The sequence below is a fragment of the Gopherus evgoodei genome, chromosome 4 (genome assembly GCF_007399415.2).
Source record: "Gopherus evgoodei ecotype Sinaloan lineage chromosome 4, rGopEvg1_v1.p, whole genome shotgun sequence".
Lineage (NCBI taxonomy): Eukaryota > Metazoa > Chordata > Testudines > Testudinidae > Gopherus > Gopherus evgoodei.
The window spans coordinates 46,041,832-46,067,318 of record NC_044325.1 but is presented as its reverse complement, the minus strand read 5'-3'; the positions used below and the strand labels follow the sequence as shown (position 1 = coordinate 46,067,318).

Sequence of the window (25,487 nt, the reverse complement as noted above, 5' to 3'; positions counted from 1 at the left end):
TGGCCCTGGCCTTGCCTTCCCTCTCCCGCTGTTGCCTTCTGCACCCACCTGTCAGGCCTTGTCCCCGGTCAGATCCCACGTCCTGCGGACCAGCGGCTGCTGGGGTCGCTGGGCACCGCGCTGACATCAGTAATAAGACCTGGCCCAGCTGATCCGCAGGGCCCCTCTCCCAGTTCCCCCCAGCCACTGCTCCGACCTCCCCGCTCTGCCCTGCCAGGCTCCCTCCGTCCCAGGCGGCCCCCAGGTCCTCGCTGCCTCCACAAGGTTCCCCCATTTCCCGGGCTTCCCCCGGACCTCGTGTCCCCTGGCCCCTCCGTTGCCTGTGCTGGAGCCTGCCGGCTTTTTGGAATTCCTAATCGCGGCTGGCCCCTGTGATTGGCTGCTCGGCTCTGACCCCACTTGGGCTCCAGGCTGGGCGGATAAAAGGGGCCTGAGCCGGGGGCTCCCGAGCATTCCCGGGAGCGGGCACTAGGGACCAGCTGGCCGCAGCATGACGGGCAAAGCGGGAGACGCGCTCACCCACAGCCTGCCCAGCAAACCCAAACCCGACAGCGCGGCCAGTGCGCCTGGGGCCGGGGCTGCGGCTGCGGCTGGGGCCAAGCCCAGCTCCGGGCCCACCCCGCCCAGGTGCACCGGCTTCGGCATCCAGGAGATCCTGGGCTTGAACAAGGAGCCGCCCTCTCACCCCCGGGCTGCCCTGGACTCCCTGCCCGCCGGGCACCTGCTGGCGGCCCGCTCTGTGCTCAGCCCAGCCGGGGTAGGTGGCGTGAGCATGGGGCTCCTGGGGGCAGGGAGCATCCCCAGCTTCTACACCCAGCCCACCTTCCTGGAGGTGCTGTCCGACCCCCAGAGCGTCCACCTGCAGCCCCTGGCCCGGGCCCCCGGACAGCTGGACACCAGCCAGACGGCCAACTCAGGTAGGCTCAGGCTGCTGCCCCGGGGCGCCCCCCCCATAGCCGGTCCGCTCCCCCCAGGTCTCTGCCCCCTGATCGGAGGCGTTGGAGCCTGGGCGGCAGGGAAGCCAGGGCTGTTCCCCCCCCCCCCGGGGGCTTTATTAAAATTCGTTCCGGTGTCAGGTGGATGGACTGGCGATGGGAAACCCCAGGCCGGCGGGTGCCACATGGGGGGGAGCTCGGGGGATGGGGGGCGCCGTCCCCGGGGCTTCCCAGAGCCGAAGGGGAACTGAGCCCTGGGGCGCCGGAGCCCCTAACTCGTTTGCGGGGAATTGGGTGCCTCGCCGTCCGTTTGCTAGACGGCAGGATCCGCCCGGCCGCCGTCTCCGGAGCCCCGGACCCGGCGGGGCGCGCTTCACCTGCAGCTGCCCGGGGGAAAGTTAGTAAATATCGTAATAATTCCGCCTCTCCCCGGCGGGATAGCCCGCTCGCCTTTAACGCCCAGCCCGCAGCTGGAACACTCAGCGGGAATACCTACCGCGGGGGGGCCGGGCCGGAGCAGGCCGATCCCACCCGGCCGCCCCTCGGGCGAGCCCCAGACGGTCCCTGCCCCATGGCAGAACCGATTGTATCGAAATGCGGGTCCCGGCGCCCTGCACCAGCCGCTCCGGGGTGGTGGTGGGGGAACCCCGAGCTGCCGGAACGGCCCCCGGCCCATGGGAACTAACAACCATCCTGGGTGGCGAATACGGATGCGCCCCGAGCCACGCCGGGAATCGGCCGGCGCCTCCCGGGTGAGCCGGGCGGATTATCCCCCCCGCAGCCCGATTTTCCCCCGCGGCAGGATCCCGGGGGAGCGGGCGCAGCGCGGGGATTTCACGCCCTCTTGGGGCTTTTGTTTTAAAGTCGCCCGGAATTAAACCCCAACGAAATTGGCTGAAATCGGGGCACAGGCGCGCAAAGAACCGGCCCTTCGGAGCACAAGCGGCTGAGCCCCGGGCCCTCCCCCGCCGCGCCCCAGGACAGGCGCTCCAGGAGGGCTCTGCCTCGCCCGGCCGGCCCGGGGGCTGCGGCTGAGGGATCGCAACGAAATCCCCGGCGAACCAACGAAAAATTAAGCGAAACCCCAGGGAGAGGCAAAGCAAGGGCCGTGCTAGCCCCTGGCACCCCGCGCCGAGCAGGGAGCCCCTGGCCCGGCCCGGCCCGGGGAGGGGGCGCCAGCGCCGGCAGCCTGGGGGCCTCTGCGCAGCTGGGAGAGGCGAATCCCCGAACCCGTCCTCAGTCTGTGCCGCGTTTCTCTTCCCAGACTCCGAGGATGTTTCCTCCAGCGACAGAAAAATGTCCAAATCCTCCTTAAACCAGAGCAAGAAGCGGAAGAAGAGACGGCACAGGTAGGAAAGAAGCCCGCTGCCCCCTTCCCCGCCTGCCCGGCTTCCCAGCGGGCGAGACCCCGCAGGGCTACCCTGGAGCCCCTCGCACCTTGTGGGCTCGCCTGCCTACCCCCAGCAGCAGAACCTGCCCCAGCCTTGGCTGGTACCTTTAGGCCTCTCGGAGCCATATTTATTATTTCTGTCGTGCTGGGCACTGCACAGAGGCACGGGATGGCTCAGCTCCTGCCCCCCAAAGATTTTCCAGCCTCGGGTCCCGATGGTGCAGTTGGGTCTGTGCATGAAGCACTTCGCGCTCACTGGATCCAGCTGCTGCACGGGGCTTGCGCTGAGACAAAATGCACTAATTCGGTGTAACAGGCGATTGAGGGGGCTAGGGCTGAAGGATGAGGACAATAGCAGTAGGACTGTCTGGTTGCATGGATTTGCTGTGCCATTGATGGGTTTCAAATAAAAGAACGTTTTATTAAAAATATAAATAAACATGAATGCATGAGATCGGCAATCCCGAGTAGCCAGCCAAGGCTGCAAACTGGGTCCAACCCTGCCTTCCACCTCTATTCCATTCCATTCCGCATCCTCTATATAGATCCATGCACCCTTCACATAAGAGCTAATTCAGCCCATAGGAACAGGGGCTCAGATCTGAACTCCCCCTATAAAGGCGACAGGAGGGAGGAATCTATAGGAAGGGAACCTTCTGCTTTTTGCTCCCTGATCAAAGGAAGCAGGATTTGGGGTTTGATTATGAATCTCAAGAAAATTACCCGCAGATGGCATTTGACTCCAGTTAAGATTCATCATATATTTGCTCCTAGAGAGGCACTCTGTTGAAAGAGTTGCAGGAAACTGGGGGACATGTTTGCACATGTGGTGGTTGTGCCCAAGAATCAAATGGTTTGGAGAGGAAATTAATAAAGATACCTTTCTTATGACAAAATGCCACTTCCTAGAGATCCCCTAACCTGTTCTCTTCACCAGAGCATTAAGTATCTGCAATTTAAACAGAACGTCTCACTGCCAACAATTAAAAAAATTAGTTTGTCTTTCTGTTGCACATTATTGGAAATAGGTGGAAGGGTCACCTATACAATTATGATATAGTAAAATATGACTGTCCTAATAGAAAAGCTTTCCCGCCAAGTCCATAAACAAGAGAAGTGCCAAAAAGAGAGGATCAGTATTAAGAAATTTGGTCATCTTTATTAGTGGATTGGGAGGAGGAGGAGGGTTGCCCAGCCAACAAGCTTCTTTGAATAGTAATCTGATCCTGACTCAGTAATATACAATTTAGTATGTTAAAATTTTATTGTAACTTTTTCATAATAAAAAGCTTGTTTGTTTGTTTATTTTTAAAAGTTACCCTCGGGGATTTATTCTCTATGGCTCTGGATCTTGGAACCTTAAAACCAGGCTACTACTTTACTCAAAAAGTGTCTACAATTTTTAGGTATGTGGGTCCCAGAGGCACCAATAGTTTTAAAATATTTCCTAAAGTGACAAGCCATTTATCCCAGGGCCACTAGAAATGGGAGTAGTCAGGTTATTAAAACTGGACTCTGCAATGCAGTAGAGCAATTTTAGCATCATTTATTAGGCAAATATCAGTTTCTATCAATCACTTATTCATTATTAATAAAGTATTGAAGATATTCAACAAGAGGTAGAACAAGTGCTAAGGTAGCTAAGGGAAGATGGCTTGTTGGTTAAGGCACTTGCGTCACAGCTTAGAGATCTAGCTTTGGTTCCCAGCTCTGTCACAGACTATGGGATATTTTGCCTTCCTATGCCTCTATTACCCATCTGTAAAATGCAGCTAAAAATCACTGAGCCACATAAACATTAGACACTACAATGATGGGTAGAAGTACCTAGCTTGATTCTGGGATTGCCATGGCCAGGGATAGTCAGGACAAAAGGAGGTGGGACAGCCATCTATCAGGGATGGTTTAGGGATAATTAAATCAATCGTGCCACAATTCAGGATCGGTGGATTAAAAGATACCCTAGTGAAAGCCTAGCCAGGATGCTGTGCAAGAAGAGACTAAATATCCCAGGATGGGCTAGATTCCCTGCTAGAGGTTCTACCCCAATCCAGGGGGGTTGACTAGTGACCTATGTGACGTAGTTTCAAGTCAAGCAATTCTATGATTACCCCCAGAATAAATATGGACTCATTTCCTTTGTGAACTAGATTGGGCTTGATGATGGGTGAGATCTCAATTAGGATTGGAGTAAGGATCACAATTGGATCAGGACTAGAGATGGATCAGGATACTGGAAACAGGATTTGCCTTTGTTTATAGTTTTCAATTTTGCATAGTAACAAACTTTTCATGTTTAGTGATTTTTTTAAATAAGAAAAGCTTAAAACTGCCAAATCTGTCTGCTGTATCTGGGCTAAGTGACAACTGAAGGAGGGATTATGTATTGTGGTAAAAAGGACTTGGACTAATCAGATGTTTTAAAAAGGGAAAATATAGGATGAATTTCAGGATATATATTCAGCCAGTGAGCTGCACTGGGCTGTGGCATCATCTCCTGATGATGGTAGAAGCCCCAAACACTTGAGACATTTAAAAACTAGAGAATGTACAATAACAAATCATCCTGTACTGGGTCCAGAAGAGAGAAACTGGGTGAGTTAATAGGTCTTTTTTCATCCTTGTGTCCATGATCCTACAAGAGCAGGAACAGAATCCTTCTAAACACAGAGCAGATTTAGGAGTGAATTTAAATAAAGATCTGATTGCAGACTCGGTCCCCTGCATTCACAAGCCCCTCTTGTTAATAATGTTATTGATCTGGTAGAATCCTTAGGTTTTGAATGTTGGAAGGTAATTTTGAGACTGTGTTTCTGTTTGTGCTATTGGGAAGGCATAAGATCTTTTGAAATTCTCTTAATTTATTTCAGTGAAATTTTTTTTTAATTCTTTCAGGCACTGTATCTCCTGTCCTATGGTTAGATTGTTTACTTTAAATGCAAGTCAGTTTAAAAAAACCAAACACACATGAGAATGCTAACTGCTGTGTAGGCTAACCACACTTAGAAAACTGGCGTTTCAAAGGGTTTGGACAGCCGGAGGTTCAGGGAGGATTTCTGGCTGCAGGGAGGTGAAGAAGCTCTTGGTACCTTACTTCCCCATTGCTGGAATCTCTTTGCATTCCCCTGGAGTTGTGCTCTCACCTGTCACAGCTTCCGGTTGCTGATTTTTTTCAATCCACCCATCCCAAGCTGAGAACTGGGCGTATGGATGCAGGTTGGGACAACTGACCATTCAGGGCAGTCAGGAAGGATTTCCAATGATGAGCAATGGGGTAATGCAAATCAGAGGAAGGCAGGGATCCACTAGTGGGAGATAGGTTTTTCTGGGTTCCTGTGTAGAAGTCGAGCAAGGGAACTGGCCCTGGGTTCGTGGTTGGAGATTGCGTGCATGCGGGGAGGAACTGGCTGGTGAAAGTAGTGAGGGCTGTGACAAAACTTTGGGGACTTGCTGAGGGTTAGGGATCTGAAGGGACTGGTTTGCCTGTAAGCAGGGAGAGACTTGGGAGAGATGAGATGCTGAGAACAATGTCACTCCTTGTCCGTGCCTCAGTCCAATCTTCTGAAGTGTCTGTGTGGCAAACATAAAGGGGACCGTAGTGCCCATAAATCAGGAAGTGGGGCCCTCTTTGAGGGGAAAAGAGACACTTCAATATCTTTTGGAAGGAAATAATGTCTGAGATCTAATCTAGAGATTACGGTCATCTCAGCGATCCTGTTGTGGGAGAGAAACTGGAGGAGAGGTGGCCTAGAGGAGGAAGTGGCTGAAAAGGAAGGTGACTTGTGACTTTATAAGAACACAATGTCCTGGCACTTTCTGGGCTTTCTCTCAGCCAAGGGCCTGACCTTCTGTCCATAGAAAAACAGTAAAACTCAATCTACATACATTATCCAGTTTCTGAGATTTTCCTTTGCCTGTTTCTCCATCTTTGTGACTGTTCAGCTTTCTCTATATTCTGATCAATGGGTTTTATTCCCCTCAGGACAATCTTCACATCCTACCAACTGGAGGAGCTGGAAAAGGCCTTCAATGAGGCCCACTATCCTGATGTCTATGCCAGAGAGATGCTGGCCATGAAAACAGAACTGCCTGAAGACAGGATACAGGTAATCTTTCCTCTCTGGGCTCTTAGAGCACCCCTCTCATCCCTCCCTTCCCAAGCAGCATTTGCTCGCTCTCTCCCTCAGGAGAAAACACGGCAGCTTCCAGCACAGAAATGGTCACATCACACTGAGTAAAACTCCATCCCTCAGAACTGAAACCTCTAGGCAGTCATATTTTCTGTGCTTCTTTGCAAGCATCTGTTAGGTGTATGTGTGTGGTGTGTCTTTGTGGATGTGGTGTTTTGTGTGTGCAGTTGCATTGTGTGCTGCTGTTAGTGTGTGTACTGTACTGTCCTGTTTTGTGTGTGTATTTGTTTTGTTAACTTCCCTAGCACCTGCCACAAGGTACCCAGGATAATGGATATATTTTACAATAGGCAGAATAGAAAAATAACCCTAAAATGAGGAGCTGCTGTACTGAAAGAGTTCAAAATGGTCAAAATGACCTGGATAGCCATGCCTTGCAGCTCCCAAGGGTCTGTGTGGACATGGTTAAAGAGGAAACTCCACAGAGAGCTGGTCCCTGAACTGAGAAATCCCTGATCCCAACCCACTACAAATTGAAGCCAGACTCTCTTCCCTTGGAGGCGCATAGGAGGGCTAGATCTCATTGTCTGAGGGTGCATCAGATTGCCTAGTGTAGCCCTGGATAAGATTGTTTTATGAACTCAAGTATGGATGAGTTTCTAAATAAGGCATGTGTATGCGCCTTTTGTGTCCTCTGTGTCAAACTCTCCAAACAGGCACTTATGGCTCTCTAGGAAAACCTTTTGGGGCTGATTTTCCATTGCACCCAATTTAGATGGGGATTCCCTGGATGCCACTGAACTGCCAGAACAGCTCTCTGTGTCAATGCCCTAGCACAGCCTTTAGCATAGGGCATGTCAGGGTGGGGAGGGAAGGAGTGTGGTTGGAGAATGCTGTTCTCCGGCTATTCTGGGTTGGCAGACAGCCCATAGGGGTGCTTTGAGGCCAGAACAGAAGCTGAAGAATACTTATGACTGTTGCAACTAATGTCAGAGGCAGTGTAGGACCCTGACAACCTGAGAATGTAGGGATCACCAAGATAGCTTAAAGCCACCTCTGCTTTCCCTTCTCCCCCACCTCCCGCTCCTGGTTCCTGCACAAAGCGCAGGAACAAAACGGCAAAGTATGGAGCCCTTTGGCTTCCCTGTGTGTGCTGATATGAAGCTTCTGGGCTTGCAGCGTTGAAGCTTGGCCTTGGTCCCCTGCATCCCTGTGGCAGGTACTTCTAGCTGATGCAGCTCGGCTTCTCTGTGAAGGGCTTGGCCTTCGTGCCACACTAAACTGCATGTTTTCTTATTGTCCCCCTCATTTTGTCAACCGCCCCCTTGACTCAAATCTGCTCTTTCAGTCTGTGCCTCTTTCCTGCACTCAGGGGACCAACACATCATTACGTGGCTATTTCTTCAGCACTGGTAGACTGCCCGTTCCATGGGTTCACAAGAACCTTAGAGAACTCTTAAGGATATAGTGCCGATGCTGTAAATTACTGAGGTATAAACTGCGGGGGAGGGAGAGAGTAGCAGGGGAGAGGGAGGAATGGAGAGTTTCCCAAACCAAACAGCTTCTCTTTTTTTTCTTTGCAATACAAATCTTCCCCCACCAAAGGCTTGTGCTAATCAAACATACCATGTTGATAAAATCAAGTCCCAATCCTTCTATTGTGCTGGCATGACTCCTGGTGACCTCACTGCTGTTATCCTAAGCACTAATTTCCAGCAGGCCTGAGACATAATTAATTGGCTCCTTACCTGAAATAGGAATGGCTAAAATAAGGTCTCTTGTTCCTTGTATTCCACATTGGGATTTCACTGATAGATAGGTCCTGATGCTTCTAGCAAGAAAGAATTGGATGGAGAGCCAGTTGGATACCTCTGGCTTTCTGGGATGTCGTCTCTGTGAATCAGGGTGTAAGAGGCCTGTGGGGAGGTAAACATTGCTTGCATTCATCATCTGGAGCTAGATTAGAAAGACTATTCTTTGATTTCCCATAGACGGGCCTTCACCCTTTGTCTGTCTGGGAATGAACCTTAGCCACGGACAAAACCAGACTATTGAAATGTAGAGACACCATTTACCGATCACGTCAGGCTGATAGGCTGGGATTGACCAATATTTTCATGTGCTGCAGGTCAAAGTTGCGTGTGTAATGTCAATATCTGGGTCATTTTTGTGATGATGTGAGCCAATGTTTTCATCTGTCTTATTTAGTAGCTGAATAGTGCTTGACAATTCTTTTTTCTTTCCCTGAATTGCTATTTATATTTCACTCTGTCACTATCCAGTGAGAAACTGTTCGGCAACTTCTGTGCCACAATTTGTCATTGTTGTGGTCTGCCTACTCAACTGGAACTGGACTAAACCCATCTAGTAGGAGCTATAGACTCTGTAACAGGGGCGTAATAAGCATCAGCACCGGTATCCCAGGGGGATGCGATCGTTAGGGAAACTGGGATGGTATGGGAAACGGTAGCTTTTAATGGCAGTATTGTATGGGGAATCTGAGCTTCTCGTGCCAGGACAGAGATCACAGAATCCCATGAGAGACTCCTAAGAGATACTGAAGGAAAAGGGCAGGTTGTCTCCAAGGGGCCAGTACAGGATTGTTCCTTATTGTATATTTTCTAGTGTTTCCCTGGCTGCTTTTGTGTTATAAGCCTCCCCACATATCAAGAAGATGATGCTAATGCTTGAAAGTGCTCCTTGATATTTAGCCTCAATACCCCCTTTTTAAACGTTATCCAGTTACTCTCCTTTGTACCAGCCCTGAATAATCTCTCTCTCTCTCTCTCTCACCAGCCTTGGGATTTACACCCTCTAAATAGTGATACTGTCCTCTCCCCACCAACCTCTACTCTCCAACCTTTAGTCATTGCTTATCCAAGCTATAATATCTTTTTTTAATCATTCCTCATAAATCAGTCTGTCTAACCCCTTCATCAATTGCTTGCTCTTCTCTGAACTCTCTCCAATTTGTCAGCCTTTCTGGTAACGGGATCAAGAGCCTACTGGAATATACCAAATGAGTTTACACCAGTGTTGTATAGTGAGGGACAGGTACCTTCTGCACATCTCTCCCCAAACTACTGTTGGCCTGGTTTTGATTCCACATCACATTGCAGACTCCTATCTGTCTAGTGGCTGTCTGCTATCGCTCCGAAGTCGTCTTTGGACATTCCTGCTTCCCAGGTTTCCCTCTTCCACTCAGTATTTTTGGTTTCAAATTATTTTTCCACTTAACATATTAGCTATATTTTTTCCTAAACTGGATCTCTCCATATTCCCTTCTCATGTTTCTAATCTTTCCAGGGCCCTCTATATTTCTCTGTCCTCATGGGATTTGCAGCTCCTCCCAATTTAGTACCATCTGTGAATTTCATTAACATGCTGTTCACTCCCTCTTCTAGATAATTAATAAATAAGTTATATAAGACTGACTCCTAATGCCAACCCCTGCACATTCCCACTGGACCCATCTTACATATTGTCATGTATTACTACTCTTTGTTTTCATGTATGGGTTTAGTTTTTGGAGGTCACAGGCAGAGCCCAATATTAAAATAAATACAAAAATAAATGGAAAAACAGAAATAGAGTGGTGTACAAGAACTATTCATGCAAGCAGTACCTGTAGCAAAGCACCATGTGTTCTTAACAGGTATCAAATACTTCTAGTTTCTGGTTTTGATACATTATACTGCACTCAGTAAAAATATTCCCAGGTGCCCAGGTAATGAGATAATATGGATATTAATTCTTTAGGGCAGCAAGTTTCCTCATTGCAAGGATGTCCATGCTTTGCTGAAGCAGATGCTCATAGAAGGAACATGAGGATTTCCTCACTGGGCAGCATTAGAAAGTCTCCTCTATCAAAAGGAAACCAAAGGAGGAACTAGTTTCTCTGGCAGGTTCTCTCTCATCTCCTAGTAACTTGCATTGTGACCATTTCACAAAATATCAGGATTAATGTGTAATCCCATCACACATGTTTGAAAGCGCCTATAGCAGAACTGAAGTGACATTTATCAAAATAAATTGAGGCCAATCTGTATGGGGTGAGGCAGGCTGCTACTGGGTATGCACATGTTTAGTACATAGTGAGTGTGTCTACACTGCAGCGTGAAGCGAGATTCCCAGCATAGGCAGGTAAATTTGCACTAGCACGGTTTCAGGTAGTGCACTGAATGTAGCAGTGTGGACGTTCCAGCTCAGACTCTTGAGCCCACTTGATCTCCTAGGCTTCAGAGCCCAAGCTCCAGTCTGAGCCAGAATGTCCACACTGTTATTTTTAGCACACTAGCTTGAGCCCCACTAGTGCAAGTCTATCTACCCAGGCTGGGAGAATTCACTCCCAGCTATGGTAATATAAGAGATGAGTTAAGAGTCTGGCCTCTTCCACAAAATATAGTCACTCTGTCATCAGGAATCTAATATCCAAATCTACCTGTATGCTTCTTAAGAGGGCAGATCCCGGTCTCTTAAATGTATTGTGTGGATTTTAGATGCATTTAAATTCTGGTTATCTAAAATGTTATGTTTTCCAAGCCTGGTAAGCCTCTTGTATTCAAAGTGGTATTGCCCTGTAAAAGTCCAAGTATGGGATTATTGAAATAATGATATATTGATGTAATTATACTGTTGCATACTGGTCAAACGAATATATCTGACCAGTCATATCAAGAAATTGGGTACATCTAGTAAGACCATGCCGGTCATTTTTTGGATGGAGAGTAGGATAATCTTCTAGGGGAAATGATCAATTATTACAGAGGGGAGAAGGCAATGGAAAGTATTTAAGAATTCTGGCAACTCTAGTCAGTATAACCTTTGTATGTTGAGTAAACAATGTAAATTGTGTAAAGATGTAAAAGATAAAATGTAAAGATAAAAAAGATCTTTATAATTCTGTATCAAAAAAAAAATCCGTCAGTGGTTTGGAGTTTCACAACTTAACTGTCTAGCAGCACTATTGGATTCATTATGAGAATAGTGCTGATACTGCCCATGCCCTTCCAAACATCACTGGATCCCTATGGAACCACAAATCCTAGAGACCTCATTTGAATACATCTCTTTTCTTACACAGTCTAATTTTTATCTGCGACCTGTCAAAATACATTTTAATATCACCCTGCAGTTGTTAAAGAAGTTTAACTGAGATTGGGTTTGGAAGAATTGGGGAAAGTAATTAATTGCAGGGGGATGAAGAGGGAAGTTCATACTAATAGTGTTTATTCAGGAAAATAGAGGTTAAGTATATTCTAGTTATGCAAGATTGTTTTCTAAAGTGCGGGGCTAAAGGAGGATAATTTAACTTGAAAAGGTCTAAAGAGTCTGTGGCTACACGAACTCCAATACCGAATTCCAATGTTCCAATGTCTAACTGAGTCGGAGCCCATGAGAATGGGCCACGGGGGATCTCTTAGGAGGTGGAACACAGAACATGGGAGGTGATCGTTATCCCTGATTTTTTCCCCCCCCCGGAAATAGTTACTGGAATGAATCCTTTTGAGCTAGAGGAGCCATAATAAAAGAAAATGACAAGTGGCAGCATATTTAATTTATTGAAGGCCAAGTTTTTGGACTCATAACCATTATTAAAGAGCTTGGCTGTTGAGGCCTGGTACGATTACCATATCAAAGTAAGGAATTTTGGCCCCAATCCTATCACTCAAGGCTAGAAATGAGGACTGACCACTCAATGCAATCAATGGCCTTTCTGGAATCTAGGGATGGAATTGCTGTAGAAATATGCAATTCATTCTGCTACCTTAAGGAATATTAATATTATGAGATCATCTCTTGCCTGTGTAAGTACCATGTGATTGGTAAAGACCAGATCAGGACGAAATTCTTCCTGCTTGCTAAAACTTGGGATGATTTTATGCCCTTATCGAAGATAAATAGGCCAACCTAAGGCACAAACGCAGGTTATGGTTGAACACATGGAGGTAAACTGCCAGGGCATATTGGAACAGTTTCAGGTATTAGTTAATTGGGAACCAGCATTTTTGTTAAAGAACTGTATAAAATAAAATAATCTGTTCATCAGAGTTGGGGGTTTTGCCATCAGGTACTTTTGAAATAGCTTATTCTATCTCCTCAACGGATATATCATCTTCCAATAACTCATGGGGCATGTCTGGGCAGTGAAATCTCAGATAAGCATTTAACTTCCTCTCTGCTTTCAGAAGTGTAGGAAGTGTACAAGTGAGTTAAAAGTAAGCAGATATATGGATTAGTAACAATATTATTTTGAAGTATCAGAGGAGTAGCTGTGTTAGTCTGGATCTGTAAAAGCAGCAAAGAATCCTGTGGCTCCTTATAGACTAACAGACGTTTTGGAGCATGAGCTTTCGGAGGTGAATATCCACTTCGTCAGATGCATGTAGTGGAAATTTCCAGGAGCAGGTATATATATGCAGGCAAACTAGAGATAATGAGGTAGGTTCAATCAGGGAGGATGAGGCCCTGTTCTAGCAGTTGAGGTGTGAAAACCAAGGGAGGCGAAACTGGTTTTGTAATTGGCAAGCAATTCAGTCTTTATTTAATCCTGAGCTGATGGTGTCAAATTTGCAGATGAACTGAAGCTCAGCAGTTTCTCTATGAAGTCTGGTCCTGAAGCTTTTTTCTGCAGGATGGCCACCTTAAGGTCTGCTATAGTGTGGCCAGGGAAGTTGAAGTGTTCTCCTACAGGTTTTTGTATATTGCCATTCCTAATATCTGATTTGTGTCCGTTTATCCTTTTCCGTAGTGACTGTCCAGTTTGGCCGATGTACATAGCAGAGGGGCATTGCTGGCATATGATGGCATATATTACATTGGTGGACATGCAGGTGAATGAACCGGTGATGGTGTGGCTGATCTGGTTAGGTCCTGTGATGGTGTCGCTGGTGTAGATATGTGGGCAGAGTTGGCATCGAGGTTTGTTGCATGGATTGGTTCCTGAGCTAGAGTTCCTATGGTGCGGTGTGCAGTTACTGGTGAGAATGTTTCAGGTTGGCAGGTTGCCTGTGGGCGAGGACTGGCCTGCCACCCAAGGCCTGTGAAAGTGTGGGATCATTGTCCAGGATGGGTTGTAGATCCCTGATGATGCGTTGGATGGGTTTTAGCTGGGGACTGTATGTGATGGCCAGTGGAGTCCTGTTGGTTTCTTTCTTGGGTTTGTCTTGCAGTAGGAGGCTTCTGGGTACACGTCTGGCTCTGTTGATCTGTTTCCTTATTTCCTCGTGCGGGTATTGTAGTTTTGAGAATGCTTGGTGGAGATTTTGTAGGTGTTGGTCTCTGTCTGAGGGGTTAGAGCAGATGCGATTGTACCTCAGTGCTTGGCTGTAGACAATGGATCGTGTGATGTGCCCGGGATGGAAGCTGGAGGCATGAAGGTAGGCATAGCGGTCGGTGGGTTTTTGGTATAGGGTGGTGTTGACGTGACCATCACTTATTTGCACCATGGTGTCCAGGAAGTGGACCTCCCGTGTAGATTGGTCCAGGCTGAGACTGATGGTGGGGTGGAAGCTGTTGAAATCCTGGTGGAATTTTTTCAGAGTCTCCTTCCCTTAGGTCCAGATGATGAAGATGTCATCAATGTAGCACAGGTAGAGAAGGGGCGTGAGTGGACGAGAGCCAAGGAAGCGTTGTTCCAGGTCAGCCATAAAAATATTGGCATATTGTGGGGCCATGTGGGTGCCCATAGCGGTGCCACTGATCTGGAGATATATATTGTCATCAAATTTGAAATAGTTGTGTGAGAGGATAAAGGCACAGAGCTCAGCAGCCAGTTGTACTGTGGCATCATCAGGGATACTGATCCTGACAGCTTGTATTCCATCTGTGTGTGGGATGTTCGTGTAGAGAGCCTCTACGTCCATGGTGGCTAGGATGGTGTTTTCTGGAAGGTCACCAATGCATTGTAGTTTCCTCAGAAAATCAGTGGTGTCATGGAGATAGCTGGGAGTGCTGGTGGCATAGGGTCTGAGTAGAGAGTCCACATATCCAGACAGTCCTTCAGTGAGAGTGCCAATGCCCGAGATGATGGGGCATCCAGGATTTCCAGGTTTGTGGATCTTGGGTAGTAGATAGAATAACCCTGGTCGGGGCTCTAAGGGTATGTTGATTTGTTCCGGTGTTAGTGTAGGGAGTGTCCTGAGTAGATGTTGCAGTTCCTTAGTGTATTCCTCGTGGGATCTGCGGGAAGTGGCCTGCAGAATTTGGTGTTGGAGAGTTGTCTGGCGGCCTCCTTTTGGTAGTCAGACCTATTCATGGTGACAACAGCACCTCCTTTATCAGCCTCTTTGATGATAATGTCTGGGTGGTTTCTGAGGCTGTGGATGGCATTGCATTCTGCACTACTTAGGTTATGAGGCAAGCGATGTTGTTCTTCCACAATTTCTGCCTGTGCATGTCGGCAGAAGCATTCAATGTATAGGTCCAGACTGTCATTTCGACCCTCAGGAGGAGTCCTCGCCCACAGGCAACCTGCCAACCTGAAACATATTCTCACCAGTAACTGCACACCGCACCCTAGGAACTCTAGCTCAGGAACCAATCCATGCAACAAACCTCGATGCCAACTCTGCCCACATATCTACACCAGCGACACCATCACAGGACCTAACCAGATCAGCCACACCATCACCGGTTCATTCACCTGCACGTCCACCAATGTAATATACGCCATCATATGCCAGCAATGTCCCTCTGCTATGTACATCGGCCAAACTGGACAGTCGCTACGGAAAAGGATAAACAGACACAAATCAGATATTAGGAATGGCAATATACAAAAACCTGTAGGAGAACACTTCAACCTCCCTGGCCACACTATAGCAGACCTTAAGGTGGCCATCCTGCAGCAAAAAAGCTTCAGGACCAGACTTCACAGAGAAACTGCTGAGCTTCAGTTCATCTGCAAATTTGACACCATCAGCTCAGGATTAAACAAAGACTGTGAATTGCTTGCCAATTACAAAACCAGTTTCTCCTCCCTTGGTTTTCACACCTCAACTGCTAGAACAGGGCCTCATCCTCCCTGATTGAACCTACCTCATTATCTCTAGCTTGCCTGCATATATATACCTGCTCCTGGAAATTTCCACTACATGCATCTGATGAAGTGGGTATTCACCCATGAAAGCTCATGCTCCAAAACGTCTGTTAGTCTATAAGGTGCCACAGGATTCTTTGCTAATATTATTTTGAGTATTTCTCAAGGCACTTGGTGTTTCTCAGCACTTGCGTTTTAATTGGTATGTGAGGAGTTCTCTGCTTTAGCACTTCTTGCGTAAAATGCTTGTTTAGTTCTAAATTCATATTCATTTTTTTCAGCTGAGTTGTTTAGCCCTTGCTATAATGGGGTGTTTTCATTCCCCTTTGCTTATGGTCCTTCAGACCGTTTTCAGTGCACACGCTCCTGCTTGTATCCAAACTAATTATTATTCTAGCACTGCCAGAAATGTGCTAGTTGCTGTATGGGCACATAGGAAGATGTGAACCCTGCCCCAAAAGATTGGGTTAAAAACAGCTGAATTGTGAGGAGGAGAAGTGATATAGTAGGCAAGAGAAAAATAGAGTGTCTGGAATACCTCTTCTTACTGCCATATATTTTTCACTTTTATTATGTAAACTATCCCTATATCTAGCCATTAATAACTGGTTAGTTTCTTGTAGACGTTGCAGTGGAAGTGAGTCTTGGGAAGGAATTAAATGACAAGGTGTACTTGCTCGAGTGGCATTCCATGTGCAAGGGGTTGTGCTAACGAAAGCATGGGCATGTCCAGCTAAAACAAATCAAAATTTTGTGACTTTTGGTTCTGAAGGGCTTCATTAACCGGCAGATGCATTCAATCCACTGACTTCCTTCAGCCACAAATTAATGTTCAGAACTCATTTTTTTTAGTGTGTTTTTTACATCTCGCATTGCTTCTTGTTGTTTGTGGCTCTACCTACTAGATGTTAAGGGCCAGCTCAAAGTAAGAGGCAACACACCCACATCAAGGAGCAGGGAATGAACTGTGAGTCAGGATTCAGAGTAGCAGCTGTTAGTCTGTATCAGCAAAAAGAATGAGGAGTGCTTGTGGCACCTTAGACTAACAAATTTATTTGGGCATAAGCTTTCGTGGGCTAAAACTCACTTCATCGGATGCATGCAGTGGAAAATACAGTAGGAAAAGATAGATATAGATATAGATATATACACACACAGAGAACATGGAAAAAATTGGTGTTGCCATACCAATCCTAACGAGACTAATCAATTAAGGTGTGCTATTATCAGCAGGAGAAAACTTTTGTAGTGATAATCAGGATGGCCCATTTCCAATAGTTGACAAGGTGTGAGTAACAGTAGGGGAAAAATTAGCATGGGGAAATAGTTTTTACTTTGTGTAATGACCCATCCACTCCCAGTCTTTATTCAAGCTTAATTTAATGGTGTCCAGTTTGCAAATCAATTCCAATTCTGCAGTTTCTTCTTGGAGTCTGTTTGTTTTTGAAGATTTTTTTTTGTTGGAGAATTGTGACTTTTAGGTCTGTAATCGAGTGGCCAGGGAGATTGAAGTGTTCTCTGACTGGTTTTTGAACGTTATAATTCTTGACATCTGATTTGTGTCCATTTATTCTTTTGCGTAGCGACTGTCTGGTTTGACCAATGTACATGGCAGAGGGGCATTGCTGGCACATTGCTGATATGAGTTAGGAGTGAGTTCCTCCCCCGTCTTTCCTTGTGCTGAAGGAATAAGTTACTGAGCCCCTTGTTGGGGAGTGGCTTACTCCCACCCACTTTCCTGCAACAGGGAACATTGGGTGCCTAGTTCTTGCTTTCCCTACCACAGCCAGGACCGTGGTCCAGGCAAGAGTGTAAGGGAGGTCTCTGCATGGGTGAGTACAGCTGTGAGAGTCTAGACATGAGTTACTCTCCTCAATATTTGTTCTGTTATTTTCCTAGAGATAGAAGTTAGGGTAAAACTTTCAAATCGCCTCAATCTTGTTTTCAACAATGACTGAAAATGGGACCAAGGTGCTCTTGAAAATTTTACTCTAAATGTGTGCTAGTAATGGTCATGCTCACTCCTTTCTGTGGCTGAGGAATTCACTTCTCTCTAATCCTCTGATACTTCCCCAAATTTTCATGACCTGAGTTGGGGAAAATAAATTGTGGATCGCCCAGTATCTTCAATAGTTAATTCTCATCAGGCCCTAGGGTGCATGTCAAAGGGACCAGCTGACTGGTATGTGCAGATTTCCCCTTAGTTGCTTTATTTTTATAATTTTTTCTTCCCTGATTTTGTTGAGCACAGACTTTTTTAAAAATGCAGGTCAATATCACAGCCATTTTAGAGTCATGGTTAATTTCACACACACCCCTCTTCATATCTTAATAGATTGTTTTCTATAGCGCTTCTCTTTTTCCTGATAGAACTTAAAAGCTGTTGGATTCTTCTTTGCCAGAATTAATCCATTCTGCCTTTTCGCTGCCTGGTATCTTTCTGCTGTGATTGGGTGGTGTTGCAGCAGGTCCTAGGGCCTATATATAGATATAAAAAGCATATTGTCACTCTTGTCCTGCATCCTAACCATTGGGTGCATCAAAACCAGGAGAGAAGCCCTGGTGCGGATGCAAATTACTCTTGTCCTTTCCTGACTTGAAGCCTGTCTGAGCCACTGCGTGGGAGAAACCGGAGACTGAGGTGAAGAAGAAACTGCTGCAGTTATACTCTACAGCAGTGGTGGCGTCTGAGGCCTGCTGCAGGCCACCTTGGCTGAAGGCGGTGCGAACAAACAGGCATCTCCTGACTCTAATCTGAGCAGTGCTAATGCCAGGAGGGCCTGGCAAACTCTCTCGCAAACAGATCAAGCGAAGCTGGAAGCATTAGCTTAGAGCCTGCCATCTGACTTTGGGTATGAGGTGGTGTCTGCTCCCCTGCTATGCAGCCAGCCTGAGAGGGACTCTGTGTGGCTCCCCAGCTGGGATGTGATGCTGTGCAGTCTGAACATAGGCGTAGTGGAAGCTGCTGGCTGCTAGTTAATAAAGCTTGAAGCTTTATTAAATATTAATAAATAATTATTAATACCACCACCTTGATTTGCATGTTTCTTCAAAGCCCCAGCAGAGATGGGGAGGTGTAAGTGCAACATAACTGGTTTTATTGCTTCCTTCTTCATGCCGGTGTGCAGCGCATCAAACACAAACTCCCAGGTGAAGTTTTGTGATAAGGAGCATGACGTCGTGGGGGAAAGTGTCTTTCCTCTGACCCGGAAGTGACTCTTTGTTCTGGCTATTGGGGCCCCTGGTGGATGCAACTTGGGGCTTGACACTCCCCTCCCCAGGGCAGGTGGCCGCAGTTTGCTGGGATAGAGTGTTGTCTTCAGCCAAGCCTGAGCCACAGTGCTACACAACTGATCTGACCTATCCATGCTACTGAACTGAGCCCCATCACCATGCCAACTGCTGGAGCATGGACATCCTGACAGTCCTGGGTGCTGTCATCTGCCAGAGAACAAAAGGCTCCATTCACTGTCAGCATCATGACACAGGGTCTATTTCCTGATCCCGAAAGGTCCAATCTGACACTATTCCTGGGGTAAGGATGTGCCAAGAATTGAGGCCTTAATTCAGCAAACGACTTGCTTAAATGCTTTGCTTACTTGGGGCCTGAATGCAGCATTCCCGAAGGGCTCATACCGAAGCTGTTGTAGAGGACAGATGCTCCCCTCTTTGTTCCTTGAATGAGGTCATGGCATACACTGCCCAGTGGTGCATTAGCTTCTTTCCTTGCCATATCACAGGGCAAGCTCCTGTCTAAACTGCACCTGCTGCACTACACCCTGGCCCTTCAGACTTTCTATACTGTTCTCACACCTCAGATTCCTCCCTCTCAGTGAGTACCTGAGTTTGGGATTACTTTTAGCCAGCTAGATTAGCTCTGTTTATGCCAAGCGGAATCAAATATTGCTGTTTCCTGCCTGTATTTTTAATCTCTATTGGTGTGTGGCTCCTCCCACTTCAGTAGCAGTTGAGAATGTGCTCAAAATATATCTGAATTGGCCTCACTCTTTGTTACTGGCATGCTCCTGTTGATTTATTTATAATACAGCAGCATCAAGCAGCCCCAGTTGCAGTATCACCATGCCAGTGCTGAACATGCACACGGAGAGAACCAGTCTCTGCCTGGTAAATCTTACAGTCTACACAGCCAAGACACACAAATGGATCACAGTCTGGAAATGCCAAGTTAAGCTTTTACATGCAGGCCTGGGTCTGTCGTCTTGTGTGTATATACCCGGAGTCGGCAACCTTTCAGCAGTGCTGTGCCAAGTCTTCATTTATTCACTCAAATGTAAGGTTTCACGTGCCAATAATACAACTAAACAATAGTTTAGTTATATATTATAGACTTATAGAAAGAGACATGTAAGGTCTCTTTCTATAAGTCTATAATATATAACTAAACTATTGTTGTATGTAAAGTAAATAAGGTTTTTAAAATGTTTAAGAAGCTTCATTTAAAATTAAATTAAAATGCAGAGCCCCCTGGACTGGTGGCCAGGACCTGGCAGTGTGAGTGCCACTGAAAATCAGCTTGCGTGCTGCCTTTGGCACCCGTAGGTTGCCTACTCCTGGTATATATGTTTATGGTGGGCCCGATTCTCTTCTTATGCTGGGGTAACACCAGTCCTTTCAGTGGAGCTGCTTCTCATTTACAGCAGTGCGGACAGTTCTTAATTACATAGCCACGTCCTAGTTCTCAAACACAATAAAAATTACAATTGTTCTTCACCCTTAAGATACTGTGTGTAGCATTCTGCACTCCTGCACATTGAACTGTGAAGGGCAGACAGAGTCTAGGAGAGGCATATACCTAGAAACCACATGTGCTCATTGCACTACAGGTTAAGTGCCAATGACTGTAGCTGGCATCTGAGCAGTTGTGCAAGCTTGAGAAGACAAAGGGCTCATGACACCTTCTCTTCCTTCTTGTGCCCCTACCAATGCCTGGCTATGATGTGCTTGTAGCACTCAGGCTCTGCTTCCAATTAGTGTTCCTCTGGGCTCTAGCTACTTGATGAGGCAGTGGGATGAGATGGGGCAGTGACCGGTGGAGGAACTGAGCCTATGGGAGCATCTGCTGCATTTTCACTGAGGCTGGCGTCACTCTCCCTCTAGTGTGTGTCTGCCTGTAAAAGGTAGACTCTAGCCCTGAGTATACAACTCAGAATGCTAACAACATTGGCCAGTGCACACTAGCTGCCTAAGGCTAACGTAGCTGTGAACTGCCTCAGCCCCTGAATTTCACCAGAGTTGCTGTACTGCTGCAGGGTTGTCAATTGTCAAGTTTGTGGCTTCTGCTTAAATGATTAAGATACAGAACTCAGTGAGAAGTGAACCTAAAGGACTATGACAATAAAAATACACTGGGCCATGCTGACCATGAAATCAACACAAGTATAATAGAAAAAGCTGGTTGTCCCATATCTGAGAAATGGGAAGCAATCATGTAACTAAAGAGGACATCATCATATCACATATACACAAGAGAGCAAACCAGGGAATTTCCAACGCAGTATGTCCTGCAACCTTCACGGTCTCTTAACTGAGACAGGCAAAGTACAATCCTTAGCAAACCAGTGGTGATAAAAAGGGAGTATAAGAAAGCCTCCTGCAAGACAGACATGCGAGTCTACTGGTGATTCTATAGTGAGGACCTATCATGGGATATGGGGATCAGATAAAATAAAATAAAATCTGCTGCCTCCTCTCTGCCGAAGCTAATTCTTTATCCAGATGATGGATGTGATGGTGGGGAGTTCCCACTGATTACAGTCCTTGTGGCGACAAATGACAGCAGCAAAGGAAGATTTGGTATGACCAAGACTCGTTTCGGAGTCCTGGGAAGAGTACTTAAGTCAGATACTGACCCTCTCAGCAGAGATTCTTCTAGTGCCAAGTGCAAGAGAAGGAAAGAGAAGACTGGTACTGGAGACAAACTGATGTGGGATCTGCCAGTGTAGAGAAGGGCTTGCAAGTTAGAGCTTTCGAATACCCTCTGAGGAAGAACAGGAGGCAGGTGTCACTCAAGCAGAATAGGTTCTGATCTCCTAGACACGAGGGGCCTGATGATGCCATTAAACGATGGCCCTGATTAGGGGAGGGTGGAGTGGTTCCACCCCACTGGGAACTCAGAGAAGCATGATGCTGCGCAGAGTTCTTCAGTGTGTAGGCAAAAGGCACACATTGCTCCGCCCATTAAGAGCATGTTGTCAGTGCTGCTTTCTGCCAAGTTGGACCAGTTCTGTTGGTCAGGGCAGAATGCTTGGTTCTGTCTCCTCCTCAACAGTTGAACAATGTTGTGAGCATGATGGAAACTCGTGGGAATCATCCCACTAATTGGAATGTACATGGGGCACAACCTTCTTGGAAGAGAGAGAGGGAAGAGGAGGTGGAGGACTAACGAAGTTTGTCAGAGCCGTTTTCAGTGCTAGGAAGCTACAATTGGACAATGAAGAATGGTTGAGACATTTTTGGGGAATGACAAACAAAGCAGAAAGATCTCTCAGAACAGGGAAAAGATGAGGAGGACAATTTCCTGGCACAGTTCTCAGTGTTCTCTTCTCAGCTCAGATCCTGGGGAATTTTGATTATCCATGTGCGCTGGGTCACAAACAAAGCCAAGCAAGCCTCATCAACAGGGTTCCCAAGTTATACAGAAAACGCCTTTCTGGAACAGAAAGGAGAAGACAACAGGCAATGGAGTTTTGGGAAGAAGAGGATAAAGAAGAGACAGCAAGGGCAAGGGTTCACTGCGCTGGAGAGGACATTCTCTAACACGGGTAGTGGATCATACCATTAGCCATGTCGTGTTCTAGCCAAAGCAGAAAACATGGGTGTGGAGACCTGTGCTGCAAAGCAACTGAAAGGAGTAAGGGTGAGGAGGGAGCTGAAGGCTGGGAGTGAGAGTGCTTCGTGCACAGAAAGAGGAAGGGAATGGAGCAAAAATTTCAGGAGTCATGAATGGGGCAAAGAAGACCAGGGCTGCATTAAAAGAGGAGTGAGCAGAGTGTGAGGTACAAGGAGCGGGGGTAGGAAGAGACAGGAGCTGAGATATGGGCTGCGGCATACCTGTGATGTGCCCAAACAGTGAGGCTAAATAGCAGTACTCTCCTTTTTCTCTCTGGTGGCTTCCTGTCGTCTTGGGCACTGGTCAGAGAACTGTCCATATCTGGCCTGGTCTCGGACTCTTCATCTCCTTCAAGGGCAGGCTCCTGTCATTAGGGATGATGTTGGGAGGCTCCATAGCCCTTTGCCCTCTGCATTTGTGCTGACCCAGCCAGGCTGGTCTACAGTAGCTGTGAGGAGAGGCAGAGGCAAACCAAGCCAAGAGGGATGATTGTAAATTTTAGAACTTTATATGGGAAACCCTCAAATTGTACTGGGAACATAAATAATATAGAACATTACCAAAGACCCACTATTTATAGTAATGATTAAATAGGTTACCAACTCCTTAACCTTTGTGAGCATTGTTAATAACAAGAACAAGAGAGATTACAATATATTGTGTCACTTCAGAGAAGAATCGGCTCTTCTCCTTGGCTGTAAGTCCCGCTCCACTCTGGTTGTCCAGTTCTTTGTTCCTTCAGCTTGAAGTGCTCCTTAGATTTGATGTTTGCGTGCCTGTACCTCTTTGCACCAAGTTTAAGCACAAGTGGGCTTTCCTCACCTAGTGGGCCATCATTTTAACATTAGCCACCTTTAAACTGTATTCCTTCAATAGACGTTCAAACAGTCACACTCTCTGTTCGTGTATTTTAGGTCCTTCCAGAATCTGTTTGCATCTAACACAGCTTTTTGATCAATTCCTTTTCCCACCAATTATATTTCCGTTTGGTTTATTCCCTTGATACTCACTCTCTGGATTTTATTTCCCTCTACTTCCCTTCTCTAATAGTGTCTGCTCACATACCCAGGTCTATTTTTTTTTCTGCTTCTGCTAACCTCCTTCTTATTCCCCAGTTCCCTACTTTTATTCTTCTCTTCTTCTTTTATTACCTCACCTCCTACCCCAGCTCCGGTTCCTCTGCAGGCTCAGCAGCTAGATCCTCCTCCTTCCTGCCTTCTTCTCTAACATCTTTTTCCAACTGCCCCCTTCAGGTGGTTTCCGAGCCTCTGTCTCAACTCAAGCTGCCCTCTCCTTGGCTGTCTTTCTGCCCAGCACAGCATTCTGTGCTGCTGCATCACAGCTGGGGCAGGTGCTAGTGCCAGGGAAAGGGTTTCTACACGTATTACTCTTGGTTGTCACATTCTTCCACCTGTTCTTCTGCTCTGACTATGGCCATCTTGCCTGTTGTGTCGGCTGCCGATGTTCTGGTGGTACTTTCCTTTGTGCTTCACCTGACCAGGTACATTGGACTGCTGAGGGTTTCTTCCCTGCCCCATATATGCAGAGGCCTGGAGTAAGAGCTGTTTTGAGCATAGTGATAAAATGATTTCTTATTGCATGAAACAAAGACTTGCCAGCACCACTTGCTATGTAAATGACCAAAGGAGATGACTAACAACGAAGAAGAAAGGAAGCAGAATAAATAATCATAAATTGGGTATTATTATTTATAGTGCCATAACACCTGGGGACTTGCGTTAGTAGCAGGACCCTGTTGGGTAAGTCAAGGAGTGTCGAATGTATTGACTGCAGGCTGGATCTGGCCCGTCTGCTGTATTGTTGTGGCCTGCGTGACATATTCAGATTGTGCAGAATGTCATGACCCTCTAATTCCTGAGCTAAAAGACTGAGCTCCGTTTGCTAAGGCTGTAAAAGCTGCCTCACCCTCTAGCTGTGGCCCAGTCACCACTAGAGGGAGACAAAGCACCACACTGACCAGGCTGTTGGTTACATTTTGTAAAAAAGTAAGTTTCTAGCCCTCCTGGTCGCAAAGAGAAGCGTCCATAGGTGAATGGAGAGTGAATGGATACACTGCTATCTTCCTAAGTCTGCAGTCAGCCTGAAACAATGGCTTAGAGAGGCATTCACTATTCAGACTCCTATTAATTTCATTGACGTGTCAACCAAAAGGATGTGTTAATGTCGACATGAATTGTGTTACTGCTCCTTTGAGCAAATGGAATGGGGGCAGTATTCGGAGAGGAGCCCAGCAGATTGGGAATGGGTACAAGGAAGAAAAGGCAGAGGGAAGATCTGAGGAGACACAAAAACCAGAAGGAAGGAGAGAAACAGGCAAAGGAGGGAGAAGGAAGAGAAACAAAGGGCAGAAATAACTGTGGCCTACAGGGGAGATGCATTTTTCTGCCAAGTGTTACTGAGTGTGACACCAAAATAGTTAATAAAGAACAGGAACCAAGCTTCTACCCTTGATCTGTGTCAAATCTCCCATTGACAACAGCAGGTGTTCTGCTGTGGATGGAGATGGATGTGAAGTCCTAGAATTCTGCTCCAATCCCCTACCTACAATGGGAACGCAGCCCTCCTCCCTGAATGAGTTTGGTGCCCTGGTGGTAGGGGCTCCACAACCACAGTACCTGCCTGGAAAAGCTTACATCCCAAGTCATTCTGTTAATATGCACATTATGTGTAGCTCGGGAGTCTTGAGGATCCTGCATGGAAACCTCCGTAGTGTTGGGAAGTCCCTGAGAACTGGACCCAGGTTGAGGCACTTCTGGGAAATTCTGTCAGTCTGTTGTAGGTACTGATGGCTCCCATGACCATAACACCTGAGTACCTCACAACTGTTAACAGGTTAAGTCTCCCAAGACCCCGCCGTGGCAAGGAAGTGCTGTTGTCTCCATTTTACAGGTAAGGGTGTGAGGCACAGCCAGGCTAAGGGACTTGCTCCGGGTTGCACAGGAAATCTGTGATAGAGCAGGGAACTGAACCTGGCTCTCTGGCTAGCACCAGAACCCTGGGATCAACTCACCTGCTAATTGCTGGTGCGCTAACTGGAGGTTTCACAGACTGTGTGATATTCACTCCTTTGTAGTGTAGCCCCCAGCATGGTGCTGTGTGTGCGCTTCCCCTCCCCCTCTCC

The 25,487-nt window shown here is 46.9% G+C and overlaps 1 protein-coding gene across 1 annotated transcript in view; it reads left to right on the top strand.

The window, feature by feature from the left end:
- The first annotated feature begins 490 nt into the window (after window positions 1–490).
- The window catches only part of VSX2 (visual system homeobox 2), a 43,541-nt gene continuing 18,544 nt past the window's right edge, over window positions 491–25,487 (top strand). The window contains exons 1-3 of the mRNA XM_030562720.1: window positions 491–917; window positions 2,200–2,284; window positions 6,308–6,431. Of these exons, the coding sequence (XP_030418580.1) occupies window positions 491–917; window positions 2,200–2,284; window positions 6,308–6,431 (636 nt within the window). The remainder of the gene's footprint in view (window positions 918–2,199; window positions 2,285–6,307; window positions 6,432–25,487) is intronic.